Source organism: Strigops habroptila, chromosome Z (assembly GCF_004027225.2).
Source record: "Strigops habroptila isolate Jane chromosome Z, bStrHab1.2.pri, whole genome shotgun sequence".
Lineage (NCBI taxonomy): Eukaryota > Metazoa > Chordata > Aves > Psittaciformes > Psittacidae > Strigops > Strigops habroptila.
In genome coordinates this window covers 91,034,525-91,048,723 of record NC_044302.2, presented here as the reverse complement: position 1 = coordinate 91,048,723, position 14,199 = coordinate 91,034,525, and the positions used below count along the sequence as shown (strand labels likewise).

Genomic DNA, 14,199 nt, shown 5'->3' with positions numbered 1-14,199 from the left:
CTACATTGTGTGTCTCTGAAAGGGCAGCATCCGCTGCTGATCTTACAGCACCCCATGCCAGGTGCTTGCACCCCAAACCTTCTCCTTCTGTGCCCACAGCCATAAGGCCACCCAGGCTCCTGCCCTGCTCTGCCAGGCTGTGGCTTCCACCTCTCTCCATGCATGTGTGCTAACATAAACACTGCTGGACTTTTAACTAATGTGCTCTCTCTTTCTCTGTCCTTCCTCTTTCTCATCTTTTCTCTCCCCATTTCCCTTCCACGTCTGCTCACATCCTCCCATTTGGTGCTCACTGCCTGCGGCATCCTAGCGAACCACCTCTCTCCCCAAGCGCTGAAGTGGCGCGAGTACAGGCGGAGGAACCCCTTGGGTCTGGACCGCGTTTCAGGGCTGCCCAGCTTAGCAGGCAGCCTTGACAGGAGGCAGCAAGAGCCTCGGCTGAACCGGGGGAACCCCATCTTTGAGCTTCCTGGCGCTCTGAACAACAGCCATTTCCACTGCAAGCTGAACGGTGCGCAACACCTTTCTGCTGGGGGGGTTTAGAGGGTGTCCTTGGGGCTCAGGGTCAGTATCCCTTTGGGCTTCAGCCTGGCTTCATCCTGCTCAGAGCAGGGAGGATGATGCATCTGCTCACAGTGGCGCCGAGGGTACAAGAGGAAGGTGAAAATTACCTCAGTGATGGGTATAACCTGTGTGGAGCATCCCTTCTCCATGACCTGAGAGCAGCCAGGTCCATCCTCAGGATGGATTGAAGGAAAAGTGAATGGCCCAAGACCCTGCTCAGACCTCAGCAAGTGCTCCTGGACTATGTCCAGCTTGTACTTCATGTCTCACACAGGAGCTGTGGCCCTTGGAGATCTTGTGCCTGTGCCCTACAGTGTCTGCCCATCTGCCTCAACACTGGCATCATGCTAAGCTGTAGCTTTCATGGGCAGCTGGCAGCACTGTAGGGCTCTATGGAGCTCTGTCTTCTCTGTGAATTGCCCTTACAGTCTTCCCTGTCCTACAAAACCTGTGCAGGAAGGGCTGAGAGGGACAGGCTGCTTTTGAGAGTCCTCTGGGAAGAGCAGTGTGGTCTATCTGTGGGAGGGAGAGCATTCTTCAGGCCAGCCTTAAGTCACGGAGCAAATTTCCGAAAGCTCTGCACCTCACTTTGCCAACCTAAGCAGTTTCCCCATCCCTCCTTTATGGGAAGATGCCTAGCACAGGGCTGGGGAATCAAGCAAATGGAAACTGAGCACATTAAAGAGCACCTGCAGATGTCACCCCTTGAAAACAGAGACCATCCCAGGGAACAGGCAGAAAACAAGGAGTTTGTTGCCTGTGGATGCCTTTGTATAACAAGTAGGGTTCTCTCTGCTCTACTTGTGACCCCACTTGCTGGGGCGATCCACACAGCAGCCCTTAGACTACGGTGCAGCAAGGTGTCCCCTAGCACCAGCTCATGAAGATGAATCTCCCACAGCATCTCCCAGTGTCCATGGGCCTGCAGTGAAGCTGTAGCTAGTTGTTGGGAGGGCTGTGGGTTGAACTGTACATTGCAAACCATTGCTGGGAGAGTAACAAGCCTGTAGCGTTGTTGTCCCAGCCTTGGACAGGCTACTGAAGGCTGCAGCTGGTGCAGGTTCCTTCTGGGAAAAGCAAACAGTGTGGAAGAGGCTTTGGTATAAGGATTTATGAGTGATCCTTCTCTCCCCTGTGTTGGCCCTGCAGGACAGTCTATGAAGCAACTTCAGCTCACCTACACTGACTTCTTCCCTGACTACTTCTCACTAGCAGAGAAACCCCCGGCTGAGTTCTGCCTCTCCCCAGATGGCAACACAGAGTCCATCTCCATTGACTTGCTGCAGAAGAAGGGTGAGTCCCTGAGTCTCACATGAGAGTGTGACATAGCAGTGTATGGTGAACAGTGCTTCTCTCTGTCTCATCTCCTCTCATCTCCTCTCCTCTCATCTCCTCTCTTCTCCTCTTCTCTCATCTCCTCTCATCTCATCTCATCTCACCTCACCTCTGTAGACATAACACTTTCTTTCCCTGTCCTTCTTTTCTGCGGTACCATAAATACATGCCCCTGGACTGACGGCTGTTTTCATGGCAGGTTCTTGTGGTCTCTGCACCATGCAGTGTGCCACGGAGTATGTTTGAGCTGCTTGTCCCAGGAAGTATGATTAGAAAGGATCATAAGGCCACAAGAAAGAGAGCAAGCAGGCAGAGAAGTATGACCCTAAGGCAGGGTGTGCTACTACCCCTGTCTCAGTACACAGGACGTAGTACACAGGAGTAGACCTGTGTACCTGTGTGATGCTACAGATGTGCTGGCTTGAGATTTTGTAGTTTAAAAGGTTTGCTTGGACCTACATGGTAAATTGTTTATGTAAAAGGGTGGGATAAAGGATTTCAAAGCAGGACAAGATATGGCTGTGATGAGACCCATGCTAGAGGCAAGGCTGGGAGCTGAGTTGTTCACAGCTGATTTGGTATCTTTTCAGAGGTAAGGGATATCCTGATGAGGAGTTAGGAGAGGCTCTGTGTGTTTTTGGCAGAGCGGGCACATGCACTACATGGGTTTGAAATGGTCCTGCCTGATTTCTTCATGAAATGTTCAGTCAGGGTCTGTCCTAGAAACCCCTCAGGCACCTCTCTTGACTTTTTCTTTCCCTCTAGGTCTGGTGAAGGCAATCAACACTGCTGTTGACCTCATTGTGGCTCACTTTGGAACCAGCAGGGATCCAGGGGTGAAGGTATGTCTTGATTTCAACATCACGAGTGACATGGAGAGGATGGAGAAAGATTGTGTTTCCATTATCTTCCAATCAAAACTTGCAGGATATCCAGTGAAGGTAGTAGTACCAAGAATAAACGAAACAAAGGTGATTGATAGTACGCCATGCAGCAGATAGTGAATCTATGACAGGTCTCGCTGCATCGTGCTGGGGATGCTAAAAGGGTACGTGGTTTTAAGAGAAGATCAGAAAAAACAGGGAAGGGAAATTCAATGAGGTCCACTAAACATACAGGAAAAATTTCCAGCGTAGGGAGTTTCTGAGTTGAAAGTAGTTGTAGGCTGCAAGAGTATTAAAGGCAAGTATTATATATGTTTGCTCTGGTTTGACTCTTTCTTGCATACTTACTCGTGGCTCTTTATAAGAAAGAATACCAAACAGCAGGACTTCTGGTAGGATGCAGTAAGCTAGCTCTTTTTTCTCATACATTGGAGAGTTGTGTCTCCTTCCTCCACGATCCCCTGATTCTGTTCTGTGTCCCCAGTCCCTCAATGTGTCACAGGGCTCCATAATGATAAAAAAGTGCATGACTCACTGCTCATCTGGAGCAGGTGGGCATCCCCCCAAGGCCCCTACCATGAACCCACTGGCTTCAGAGTGCATCTAGGTTACCCGTGGGGCTGGCTGTCTTTGGCCTGTGTTCCCCTTGTCTCCCATTTCTGAAATAGCATAATAACATAGAAGCAGAGCAAGTTGGCTTCTATTTGTGCCAGGTAGTGTTTGCAGTCTTGTGGCTCCCAGCATGGTCATGGCATTGTCCCAAAAGTGGGATCATTTCCTGGTGTGCAAACAAGTATTTTATTGTCAGCTATTGTGCAAAATAGGGTGCTAGGTGCAAGCTCCACAAAGCTAGCACACCTTAGGTTTGTGTACATCAGGTTATGTACATTTCAGAGAACAAAGAAATGACTTTTCATTGGTTAGAAGTTACCAAATATATGATTTATCAGTACTCTGTCTTCTATTGGGTATATTGTTCTTGCTTGCCATGCAAATTAGCACACATGATGGTGTGGGGGGAACAAGCTCCTGAACAATCCTGAATTGAGTCAGTGGTCGTAACCTTCCCCTGTCAGCTATAACTTTCACGGAGTTACTGCCATTTCTTGTTGTCTATTTGTTTTTCTAGTACTTCTTCTGTCTTTAGCATCTTTTGCTGCAGATGTTCTCCCTTTATCAGTCATCTAGGTCTTCGTCCAAGGTTAAGTTAGTTAGTAGGAATATATTAATATATTGCTTATAAAAAGTCTCGTTTTTCTAAGCGATGTTGTTAATCAGCCAGACTCTGTTATCACTATGGCAAATTCCATTCTCAATGTAAACCAGTGGTGCCTCCTCTCAATGGCGAGCGCTCTGCTTCAGTCAGGGGATTCTGGGACAACAATGTGACAGTATTTGGACATGACAACTGCTCCGGAGTGCCATCTCCAAGAAGAAACCTGACTGGGACAGATTCCAAGGCCATTCAATCTTATCTCAGAGTGCAGGGTAATTTGGCCCTAATTACAATTGTTACTGATGCAGAGATTGCTGTGCACGGTAAACAGAGCTGTTGGGATTCCCGCAGCTTTCTAAGGCTTTAGTTTGTATTTCGTCTTCTTGCAGTGTTGGTTTGGGGAATATTTGCAATATTCCCCCATTCCTTTAATTACCAGACAACACTTTGGTTTTGACCTGGAGTTTTGTGGTGCATCAGTGTGCCAAGGGCTGAGCATTCACCTGTGAAAAGGCAGCACCCGTCCCTGATGCTCCCACGCTCAATGGATCTGATGGGATTATTCCTGACCCAGAAGTTCAGCCTCAGTTCAGGGCCTTTATGGACCTGTGCCAAGTAGCCAGTGTAATTCCAGCTCAGCTGGTAAAATCTATGTACTGAACATAACTGCCTGGACCACCAACATGACGTGCAAGGCCTGGGGCTGACACCTTTAGATAGGCCCCTCAGCAGCTCAACGACTGTATGAAGCAGAATATGCCCCTGCTCTGCTGATGCTGGGCTTCTACGTGCTTCTTCACCTCAACCTGAGCTCTGACCATCCATTTTGCCGTCACCCTGTTTATTTATAGTAATCCCTAGGAATTATAGCTTGGCATGTCACTGAATTAAGTGTTCCTTAACTCCTCAGTGCTGGTAGTTCCTTAATGGCTTGCTGTTTCCTGCTTCAAAAATATCAACAAGAAAATCTGCAGCAGAAAAATGCCCTACTCTTTTCTTCTTCCAGCAGGACAGCCTTGTATGCAGAATCAGGCATCCTTTCTAGTTGGGATATCTATCCTCTTCCCAAACTGGGATATCCTTTTCCCAAGGTGTTGCCTTATCCCATCCAGGGGCAGACTTTGCAAGGATCAATCCAGAACTGGTGTAGAAGGCAACAGAGGTGAAGGAGAAGAGCCTGCCTGTTCAAGGAGCTTTCTAGCATCATCTTAGCCTGCATATTGCCTGCTGGGTGCCCAGCAGGCAAGTGGGGCTGGACTGTTTGCATGCATCTGTACCTTGCAGAATACTTACCAACACTCTCCCTTGTTGCCTATTGTCCCTTAGGCCAAACTTGGGAACAGCTCCGTGAGCCCCAACGTGGGGCACCTCATCCTGAAATACCTGTGTCCTGCTGTCCGGGACATTCTGAGTGATGGACTCAAGGCTTACGTCTTAGACATGATCATTGGCCAAAGGAGGAACATCCCCTGGAGTGTGGTGGAGGCATCTACCCAGCTAGGTATGGAGGGTATGCAGTGATGCCTATCGTTCTGTGGTATTCCTGTGTTGTAGTGGGAGGTACTGGGGAAGGTGGACTATAAAGATGGGAATGCAGACTATTAACCATCTCCTTGCATGGAACAGGATGCACCCTGATATTCTCTTGCAAGACAGGAGAGCCAGTGCTCTCTTCTGCCCAAATATTTATTGTCATTTACCCTGAAATTTACAAGTTCTCCTATAACAGGCCCTGGCAATAAAAAAAAAAACAACAAGCAAACAAAAAAAAATGCCCATTTCCCCCCTCTATGTCTGCAGGGTGTTTCTAGACCTTCATCTTTAGCCCTGCACAGCTACTGTATGAGGCAGAGTTGTGCTTTAGGCTGGTCTGCAAGTAAATTTGCACTCACAGCTCTCTTGGCTCAATCATGCTCACATCTGTACCCTCGGCTAGCACCAGTCTGCACCCTGGATTGTGCCAGTGGATACCATCCAGGATAACTCCTTTCTGAGGTTACAGATGGCAGGGCCACACTGATTCCTGCATCATGAAGAGCTTACATCCACGATTGGGAAGTATCCTAGCCTGTCTGTGGCAAATCTCCAGCTCTGTGGTTGTCTCTGTGACTGCATATACCCCAGATTATAACCACCTACCACAATTCTCTGTTTACCTGCTGATTTTGAGCCAAGGACTGTGATTGTCCCTGAAGAGTGGGAGGCAGGTCCTTGTGGTGTTATTGAAACTCTCCCAAAGTTTCGGAGTGGCAGTTTGAGACAGAACACAACCCATCTCGCTTGTGGAGTCTAACTGTTGGGATGGAGTGAGCTCAACTTGGTGTTCGGCAGAGAGGCAATGCATGTACAGGCAAGGGCACCCAGCCAGCATCTGTCTTTGCCTTGATGCTGCTTCCTGTGGTGCGGTTTTGGATTTGCTGACCACAACTAATCTCAGCATCTTACTTCCTTCCACAGGCCCCTCTACCAAGCTGCTGCACAGCCTCTATAGCAAGATCAGCCAGTACACGGAGCTCACCAACCACAGCATGAGGTTCAACGCATTCATCTTTGGCCTCCTCAAGTAAGCAGACTTCTTAAGTTGGCTGCAATGTCGCTGTCCTGGTCCTTGGCTCCAGGCAGGCACAGTTACCAATGAAAGGACTAAAGAAACCTGGTAAGCTGCTGCGCAGCTGTAGGTGAGGGAAGGAAGAAGCTGTGGTCCTCAGGGAACTCCAGAAGGATCAAAACCTACCCTGCCAGGCCAGAGCTGAGAAGGGGTGGCTGTAGCCCACTGAAGAACGTTGTCAGCTTGTTTTAGCCCCAAAGCATTAGGTGGGAAGACTGTCTGTTAGGGTTCATACAAGGTTAGACATAACATATACATAAATTACTCCTGAAAATCCCAGCTTAAATCACTGCTTCCTGGAGCTGCAGTGAATCCCAGGGCATGAAGCACTGAAGGAGAAATTGCCCTAGTCCAGGACTCAAGCCTGGCCCTTCAAGGTTGGATAAGGAGTGCACACACTACACTCTGTGTTAAGCAGAAGAAGCCAGTGATGTCTTTTTACTGGTGAAGGGTTGAGTGCTGCTAGGATGGTATTTCCCTACTCCTCTCCACAAGAGAGCACAACAAGAGCTGTGACAGTGGCAATGGAGTCCCCAAGATCTCCAAATGTTGGAGGACCCTTACAAGCAGGAGCAAGCATTGCCCTGCTCTCCCTACCCAGGGTGGCCCAGCTCTCCCTGCTGGCACGATACCAGCGTATTTTGGGCCAAGCCTTCAGCAATGTTCTTACGTTTGTAGATTATTTGCCTCTTCCATGAGGGCCGCTCTCAGCAAAGCTAAGTTCTACCAAGGACATAGAAGCTAAATGGTGAGGAAATTTGCTGGAAACGTGGCTGTTAGGGGATACAGTTGCACAATGCCTCATGCAAAGCAAACTGGATGGCTCTATGACAGGCTGGGTGGCCGTGGTCAGTGCATACTGTCCTTTCACTAGATCTTGCAGTTCACAGGTTCGTGCCTAGTAAATGCCCTTTTAAAGCCACACTTCCTTTTCGTAGGACAGCGAGGATGAACGGGGTGAATTGATTTTCACTCTTTCTTTCTTTCCCTGCTTGTTTCCCCTTCCTGCAGTATCCGGTCCCTGGAGTTCTGGTTCAACCACCTCTACAACCATGAAGGTAAGAGCCTGAGGGCTGTGGGCTGCAGTGGGTGCCAAACTCTGCACAATGTAGAGCACAGGAGGGACATGCATTTCTCTTGCTGGTCTCTCAGCCTAGGCTGCTCTGAGCTGAAAGGCTAGATTGTACACAGTCCCAGTGTACCAGGGAAGTCCCGGGTGGAAGTCCAAGCTCCATGCAGCTCCTTCCACATGAGCCTGGCCAGCCACATCCTTCCCAGCTGCAGCTATCACCTTCCCAGTGAAGATCCCTCAGTCTACCTACAGGAGACCAAATCTAACCCTCCCCAGATTTGTGTTCCCTGCCCAGTGCCTGAGAGCTTTGTGCAGCTGGAGATGCTCACACTTAGCTGAAACCCTTCAGGCATGAGAAATGGAAATGGAAAGGAAAACCTCCTGACAAACAAAAAGCAGATTTTACTGGATGTATCTGGCTTTTTTCCAACGAGAAATGTTTCTAGAGCATGCACGTAACCCAGCAGCACAACCAAGCTGCCTGATGCCTAGAAGCAGCATGACTGAGTGCTAAGTGCACAGCGACCCAGGCACCCCTGACCTGGTGGATGCCCAGAGGCTGCTGCTGGCTCAACCTGTGCTCAGCACAGGGCTCCATGCTCTGCAAGCAGAGCCCAGCATCTTCTGGCAGGTTTGTGGACTGGCAGCAGACATTTCCCAGGTTTTCATGGGCAGTCAGCACTTCTTTCTGGAGCAGGCAGGAGAGTAGACTTGCCTTTATACTGAGCAGTGTGGCAAGAGAAAGCATCCTGGGTTTCTGGAGCAGAAGACCATCTGTTTCTAGCCTCCATTAAAAGTTGGAAGTGTGAGCAAAAGGTAGGGCTGTCAGGATGATGAAGGCTAAGCAAAGAGGTTGGAGGTAAGGTGCAAGTCCTGTCTGTGGTGTAAGTTTGTTATCTTGTAGGGTTCACAAATCCTGTTCCCAACTCAGTCCCTGGGAGTGAGACCTGACAATAAATCTGGAGCAGAGGGTACTGCAGATGTGGCCAAGTGAAGTGAAGGATGAATGCTGCAGGTTGAAATGCTAGTCCATTTTCTGTTAGGATCCACAGTTCAGCCCAGCCAGGTCCCTGGGAAGACTGTTCAGCTGTCCATTCCACTTCTCTCTGCAGGGGACTGGTACTGGTGAGATCTGCATCTCTTTATTCATCTCCAGGAGGTGGGAAAGAGAAATTTAACATGTTAAAGCTCATCCAGTTCCAACCCCCTGCCACGGGCAGGGACACCTTCCACTAGAGCAGGTTGCTCCAGACCCCATCCAACCTGGTCTTGAACACCGCCAGGGATGGGGCAGCCACAGCTTCTCTGGGTAAAACTGATGCTCTTTGTTTGTACCCTGTTCCTACGGTATTTTGTGGCAGAGGTCATCCCGGTGGATACTCTGCCAGGCAGGTCCTGGCTGCAGGCACAACTGGAAGCAGGATCTGGGCCAGTTTGCTGAGAGCTCACAGGGCATCTGGTGCTCCAGGACCCAGTGCTGAGCCTCACACTGCAGCCACAGCTGCGACTAAACGCTAGTGTCCAGCTCCTTTCCCCACAGCTTCAGCAGCTTCTTGGTGGCTTGGCAAAGGTGGCAAGGGCCTCTGCTGAAATTAATGTCTCTTGCCCTACAGATATCATCCTGGCACACTACCAGCCGGTGGGCTTCTTGTGCCTGTCTCACAGCGTGTGCCAGCCTCTTTTTGAGGAGCTCCTGCTCCTGCTCCAGCCTCTGTCTCTGCTGCCCTTCAACCTAGACCTCCTTTTCGAACACCACCTGATGCAGATGGGCAAAGAGCAGCAGCAGCAGAAGGAGCTGCTGCGTGTGAAGCAGGACCTGCTGCTTTCTGCACACTCTACCCTGCAGCTGATGCGGACACGGGGCAGCAGCGAGGATCCGGATGGATGCAGCACTGCTCCTGAAGCATGCAAAGTGGGTACCAGAGATGGTGGCACCTCACCAGGCCACAGCCCCCAGCAAGCTGCAAAAGAGAGGGTCAAGGGGGTAGGAGCTTCCTGTGGGGATGGTGACAGGGAAGAAGAGCGGAAGAAGATGCGAGAGAGCACGAAGATGCGAGAGAGCACATGGGAAGGGAAGAAGGACAAGCAGGCGGGCTGGTGGTACCAGCTCATGCAGAGTTCTCAGATTTACATCGAGGGCTCAGCTGAAGGCTCGAAGTTCATCCGGTATGAGAAGAAGAAGAAGGCTTTGAACACTGTGCCCAGGTCAGTGGAGACCCACAAGGCACCACCTCCTCGCGAAGGGGTGGTAGAAGGTGCAGAGGCTTGCCCCATTGCTGAGGGCAACTTGGAGGAGAGGCCCAAGGCTGCCAGCAAGCCAAGTCCTGAAGTTATGGAAGAACCCTTGGAAAAGCCCCAGCAAGTACCAGTAAGCGAAGAGGTGAAAGAACGGAGCTGGCCCTTCTGGATGGGCAGCCCCCCAGACTCGGTGGTTACAGAGCTGAAGCGCAGCAAGGACAAGGAGGCTGGGACTCAGCAAAGAGTGGGAGCAGCAGCAGCAGCCCCCCAAGAGGAGAGCAGCCCCAGTGCATCAGAGAGCAGCCAGCCCATCAAGTGGGGGCACTTGTTTGGGTCCAGGAAGGTGCAAAAAGAACCCAGGCAGCCTAACAGGTAAGGGTAGGGATGTCTTGGGGCTGGGAAGGGCTGGTTAACCCTCCCTGCTGGCATTGCAGCAGTACAAGTGGAAGCCAGGCCAATAGCCAACTACTGGGCCATGTACTGTGGTGGTACATCAGAGGCAGTGTGTGAACAGAGGTCTGTCATCCCTGCCCACCCCTGCCAGCCTGCTGGCCTGCCTTAATTCCTCCTACACCGTCATTCCCCTTGACTCCTACCTTTGCCTGATTCACCTCATGGCTTTCCTCTTCTGCCTGAGCTCTACCACTGGCTCAGCTCCTAAGCCCCCTCTCTAGGGGAAGGGACCCTGCTGCATGGCCCCCATCATCACCTCACCCCTCCTAAAAACATATGGAGAACAGAACATGGAGCCATCCCTCTTGCGCACAACGGGTGAGCAGGAGGAGGCATGAGGTTACCCCATGTAGCTGAGACCTCCTCACACTGGCTCTCCATCTCTACCCTTACCTCTTCTATGGACACCAGAAATGTCCTTCCCAGTCTAGGCTATGGTGTGCCTGGAGGATGCTGATGGTGTGTCTCCCAGAGACAGACTGGGAACCGCAGCGCATGGAGCCAGACCTCTAAGGCATGACAGTGGCTGCTCCTTGCCTCCAAGTACACTTCCCTGCCACTACCTGCTTCTGTCTCTCTCTTGTCAGGTTGCCTTCCGGCTGGCTGAGCTTGGACAAGTCTGTATTCCAGCTGGTGGCCCAGACTGTTGGGGCAAGCATGTGGCGAGAAGCAGCTCCTGAGCCGGAGCACCCTCAGCCAGAGCCATCTGAAGAGCCCCCTGCAGCACGGCCGGCGCGGGGGCTGTCTCCTCACCCTGCCTGGTGAGTTGTCACCCTGTGGTGCTGGGACGTGGTGGTTTGGGGTTGTCATGGCTCTGCCTGTGCAGCTTGCTTTGCCCCTTTGTACTGGTGGACCAGGGGATGGTTTGGGGCAGGGATGCAGCTTGTGCATCCAGCCGCGCCACTGCAATCTGGAAGTGAGGGGAGCTGGGAGCCTGGTTGGGAGGGAGGCAGGAGGTGTTTTCCTCACTCCTCTGTGCCTGTGGTGGTCCCTGGGGTGAGTGTCCTGCGGTGAGCTAACATTTCCCTCCCTCTGCCTGCAGCAAGGTGAAAGCTCTTTGCCATCACATTGCCACCGAGGCAGGACAGCTGAGCTTCAACAAAGGGGATATCCTGCAGGTCATCTCCAAGGTGGATGGTGACTGGCTGCAGTGCAGTCTCGGCTCCGAGGAGGGACTGGTTCCCATCATGTATGTCACCCACCCAGAGGATGAGGACTATTAACGTGGCTGGGGAGCCAAGCACAGTACCAGGGGCTGCTTAGGCTCCTCTGGGAAAGCCCACCCTGCCAGGGGAACAGACACAGCTTCTTGCTAGTTTCTTACCTTTCATGCCATTACAGAATACAGTAACCGTAGGTGGTTCCTTCTTGCTCCTCCTCATGCAGCTGCCAAAGGTCGACTCGGCCCCCAGGGTCTTCTGCAAGCTGCACCTTGTATTGCCAGGCATTGCCGTGCATGCAGCCACACCGGGGACCACCTGAACCCCCCTCCACCCCCCACCATCTCCTACACCCATAGGCCATGGACTTGTACATAGCAGGAACCCAAGCAGACTCTTCCAGGGCAGCACCCCAGCTCAGATTCATGCTGGAGGGTGTAGAATGCTGGCTGTCCCTTTCCTGGGGGTGGCAGTGCCATCTGCAGCCATCAGCATCCCTGGCATCATCAGCCACAGGGTTGGGAACACCGTGCATTGGCAAGGTCTTTGCAAGTCTGGGCTGATGGGTTGCATGGTGGTTTGATTAGGGGCTGCAAGGGAGGCTCCCCCACACTGGAGCAGCCCTGTGCTAACGTGTTATAGTGGTTCCTGCTGCGTTGTACCTGGCCAAGTGGCCTGACACTGCCACGCTGCAGGGCTGTGCCTGGCCTGGGGATAGGGACGGGGTACAAGTGGGCGTGCAGAGCAAAGGGGCGCGTTGGGTCCTGAGGAAGGAGCATGGATGTTCAGTGTTATGTAGGTCTGGGATGGGTAGTGCCACCTTATGTGGAGATGGGTGCTTTGGGCGGTGGTCCTGTGCTCTCCATGCTGAGCAGGGAGCCTGGGAAGCCCTGGGATGCTCAGAGGAGGGAGGTTAGAGGGGAGGGGGTGAGGGCAGGGTCCCTGACTGGGCTAGGGATGTTCTTTGGCATTGGGGGCAGTGCTCCCAGCAGGTAGATTGGAGGGTGCTCCCAGAGGGAGACGGGGAGCTGGGGAGGGAGGGGCGGTGGTCCCCTTGGCATAGGGTTTCTGGTCTTGGTGAGCAATGCTGTGGGGTGGGAGGGACAAATGTTGTGCACGAGCAGAAGGGGCTGCTGGGGATCCTGGGGTGTTCAGTAGACGCAATGCCAGTCAACCCTTTCCTTGCCATGTTTATGCCACCTGTTGGGATGGGGATCTACATTGGCCCATCAGGTGGAAAAGTGTTAATGGAAGGCCATGCCAGTATTTGGTGCCTTGGCTGGGTTGATGCTGCTTGCAGCATCATGCCTGGGCTGGCTTCCCCATGGCAAGGGACCCTGGTCTTGCAAGGTTACCTCCTGCTTGTACATCGTTTAGTGGACGTTACACCATATTTAATTTGTATTTCCCTGTTAGAACAAGGTGTCTCACCTTTATTTATTTCTTTATTTATGATGCATATTAATAAAAAAGGTGCTGATTGAGCTCACTGCTGCCCAGCCTTGTGATTTCAGCTCATCCCTGGAACGGGTCTGACGGTTACCTGTGCTGGGACACTGCACAGGTCTGTACCGCAGGCTTTGTCCTGCCTCCACCACAACCAACACCAGACCTTCAGAAGGAGACAGGTTACTCTCAGCTATCAAACCTGTCTGTTTAGGTTGGGGAGGGGGGCTACATCACATCACCGGATGATGGTATATCTTGGGAAGGCAGCATTGTTCAGGGTTCCTTACCTTTGTTCCTTTTGCATGCTCACAGGGGCCCAGGTAGTGGAGCTCATACCATTTCACTTTGGCGTCTTCTTCTCTAAGGTGTTCAGAGTGTTGTAAGGTGTCCATAAATGCAGCCACACTGGAACTTGTAATCTGTGGGCAGCAGGAGGAAACCCTGAGCAGCAAAGGAAGGAGGAGGTGAAGGATGGGCTAGGGGACTGGGACCCAGGGCCTGGAACAACCTGGCCATGACAATCAGTGGCTGCAGGCCACGCGTAAGGAAGGGCTCCAGGGCTTTTAAACTTAGACTTGCACAAGTATTGGATTTCCAAGTCCAGCAGGAATTAGCCCTGAGAGCCCATCTCTTCACTTTACACCCCAGTAGCTCCCAAGAGAAGAGAAAAGCTCTGCCTGAGGCTCTGGCATTTGCTGCAAGGACACCACACTGGAGTTTGTTGTATCGATGTGGACAAACAGTCTGCAGCGGTAGAGGGAGTCAAAAAAGCTGAAAAAACCAAAAATCCATAAATGAAGCAGCATAAGCCCTAGTCCTGGCTTGGAGAGGCATGGAGCAGCCAGGGCTGGCACATGGGATGGTTTAGTTAACCTCTCAGAGGGGATGGTGGTCAGGGCTGTTTACAAATTACACACAGCCAGGCTGTTCTCCACACATGCACTAGCTGGCTCAAATGGGGAAGAGGACTGTGTGCTGCATGATGTTGAGTCAGCCCTGGGGCAGGAGAGGGGATTTACAGCTGCCTGTAAATCCCTGCTCCGTCTTGGAGCAGCTCTCTGGGTGCTTGCTTCCCAGGCAGCCTTGGATGCAGGGGATGCAGGATGTCAGAGGTTGCATTTGGGATTGCTGCTGCTGAAGTCTTGTTCAGGGTCATCTGGCTAAACTCAGGCAGGTCATGGTGGTGGCTGTTGGCCTGTCCCGGTTAGGAAGTGGCCATA

At 51.8% G+C, this 14,199-nt stretch overlaps 1 protein-coding gene across 5 annotated transcripts in view; it reads left to right on the top strand.

The window, feature by feature from the left end:
• RUSC2 (RUN and SH3 domain containing 2) overlaps positions 1-13,019 on the top strand; it is a 52,457-nt gene extending 39,438 nt beyond the window's left edge. For 4 of the 5 annotated variants that reach the window (XM_030470145.1, XM_030470143.1, XM_030470144.1 and 1 more), the window contains 9 exons: positions 311-511; positions 1,714-1,857; positions 2,665-2,741; positions 5,326-5,500; positions 6,457-6,562; positions 7,619-7,665; positions 9,293-10,289; positions 10,958-11,131; positions 11,413-13,019. In XM_030470145.1, the coding sequence (XP_030326005.1) occupies positions 311-511; positions 1,714-1,857; positions 2,665-2,741; positions 5,326-5,500; positions 6,457-6,562; positions 7,619-7,665; positions 9,293-10,289; positions 10,958-11,131; positions 11,413-11,593 (2,102 nt within the window). In that variant the 3' untranslated portion in view covers positions 11,594-13,019. The remainder of the gene's footprint in view (positions 1-310; positions 512-1,713; positions 1,858-2,664; positions 2,742-5,325; positions 5,501-6,456; positions 6,563-7,618; positions 7,666-9,292; positions 10,290-10,957; positions 11,132-11,412) is intronic. The other variant, XM_030470147.1, reaches the window with a different exon arrangement.
• Positions 13,020-14,199: the final 1,180 nt, after the last annotated feature.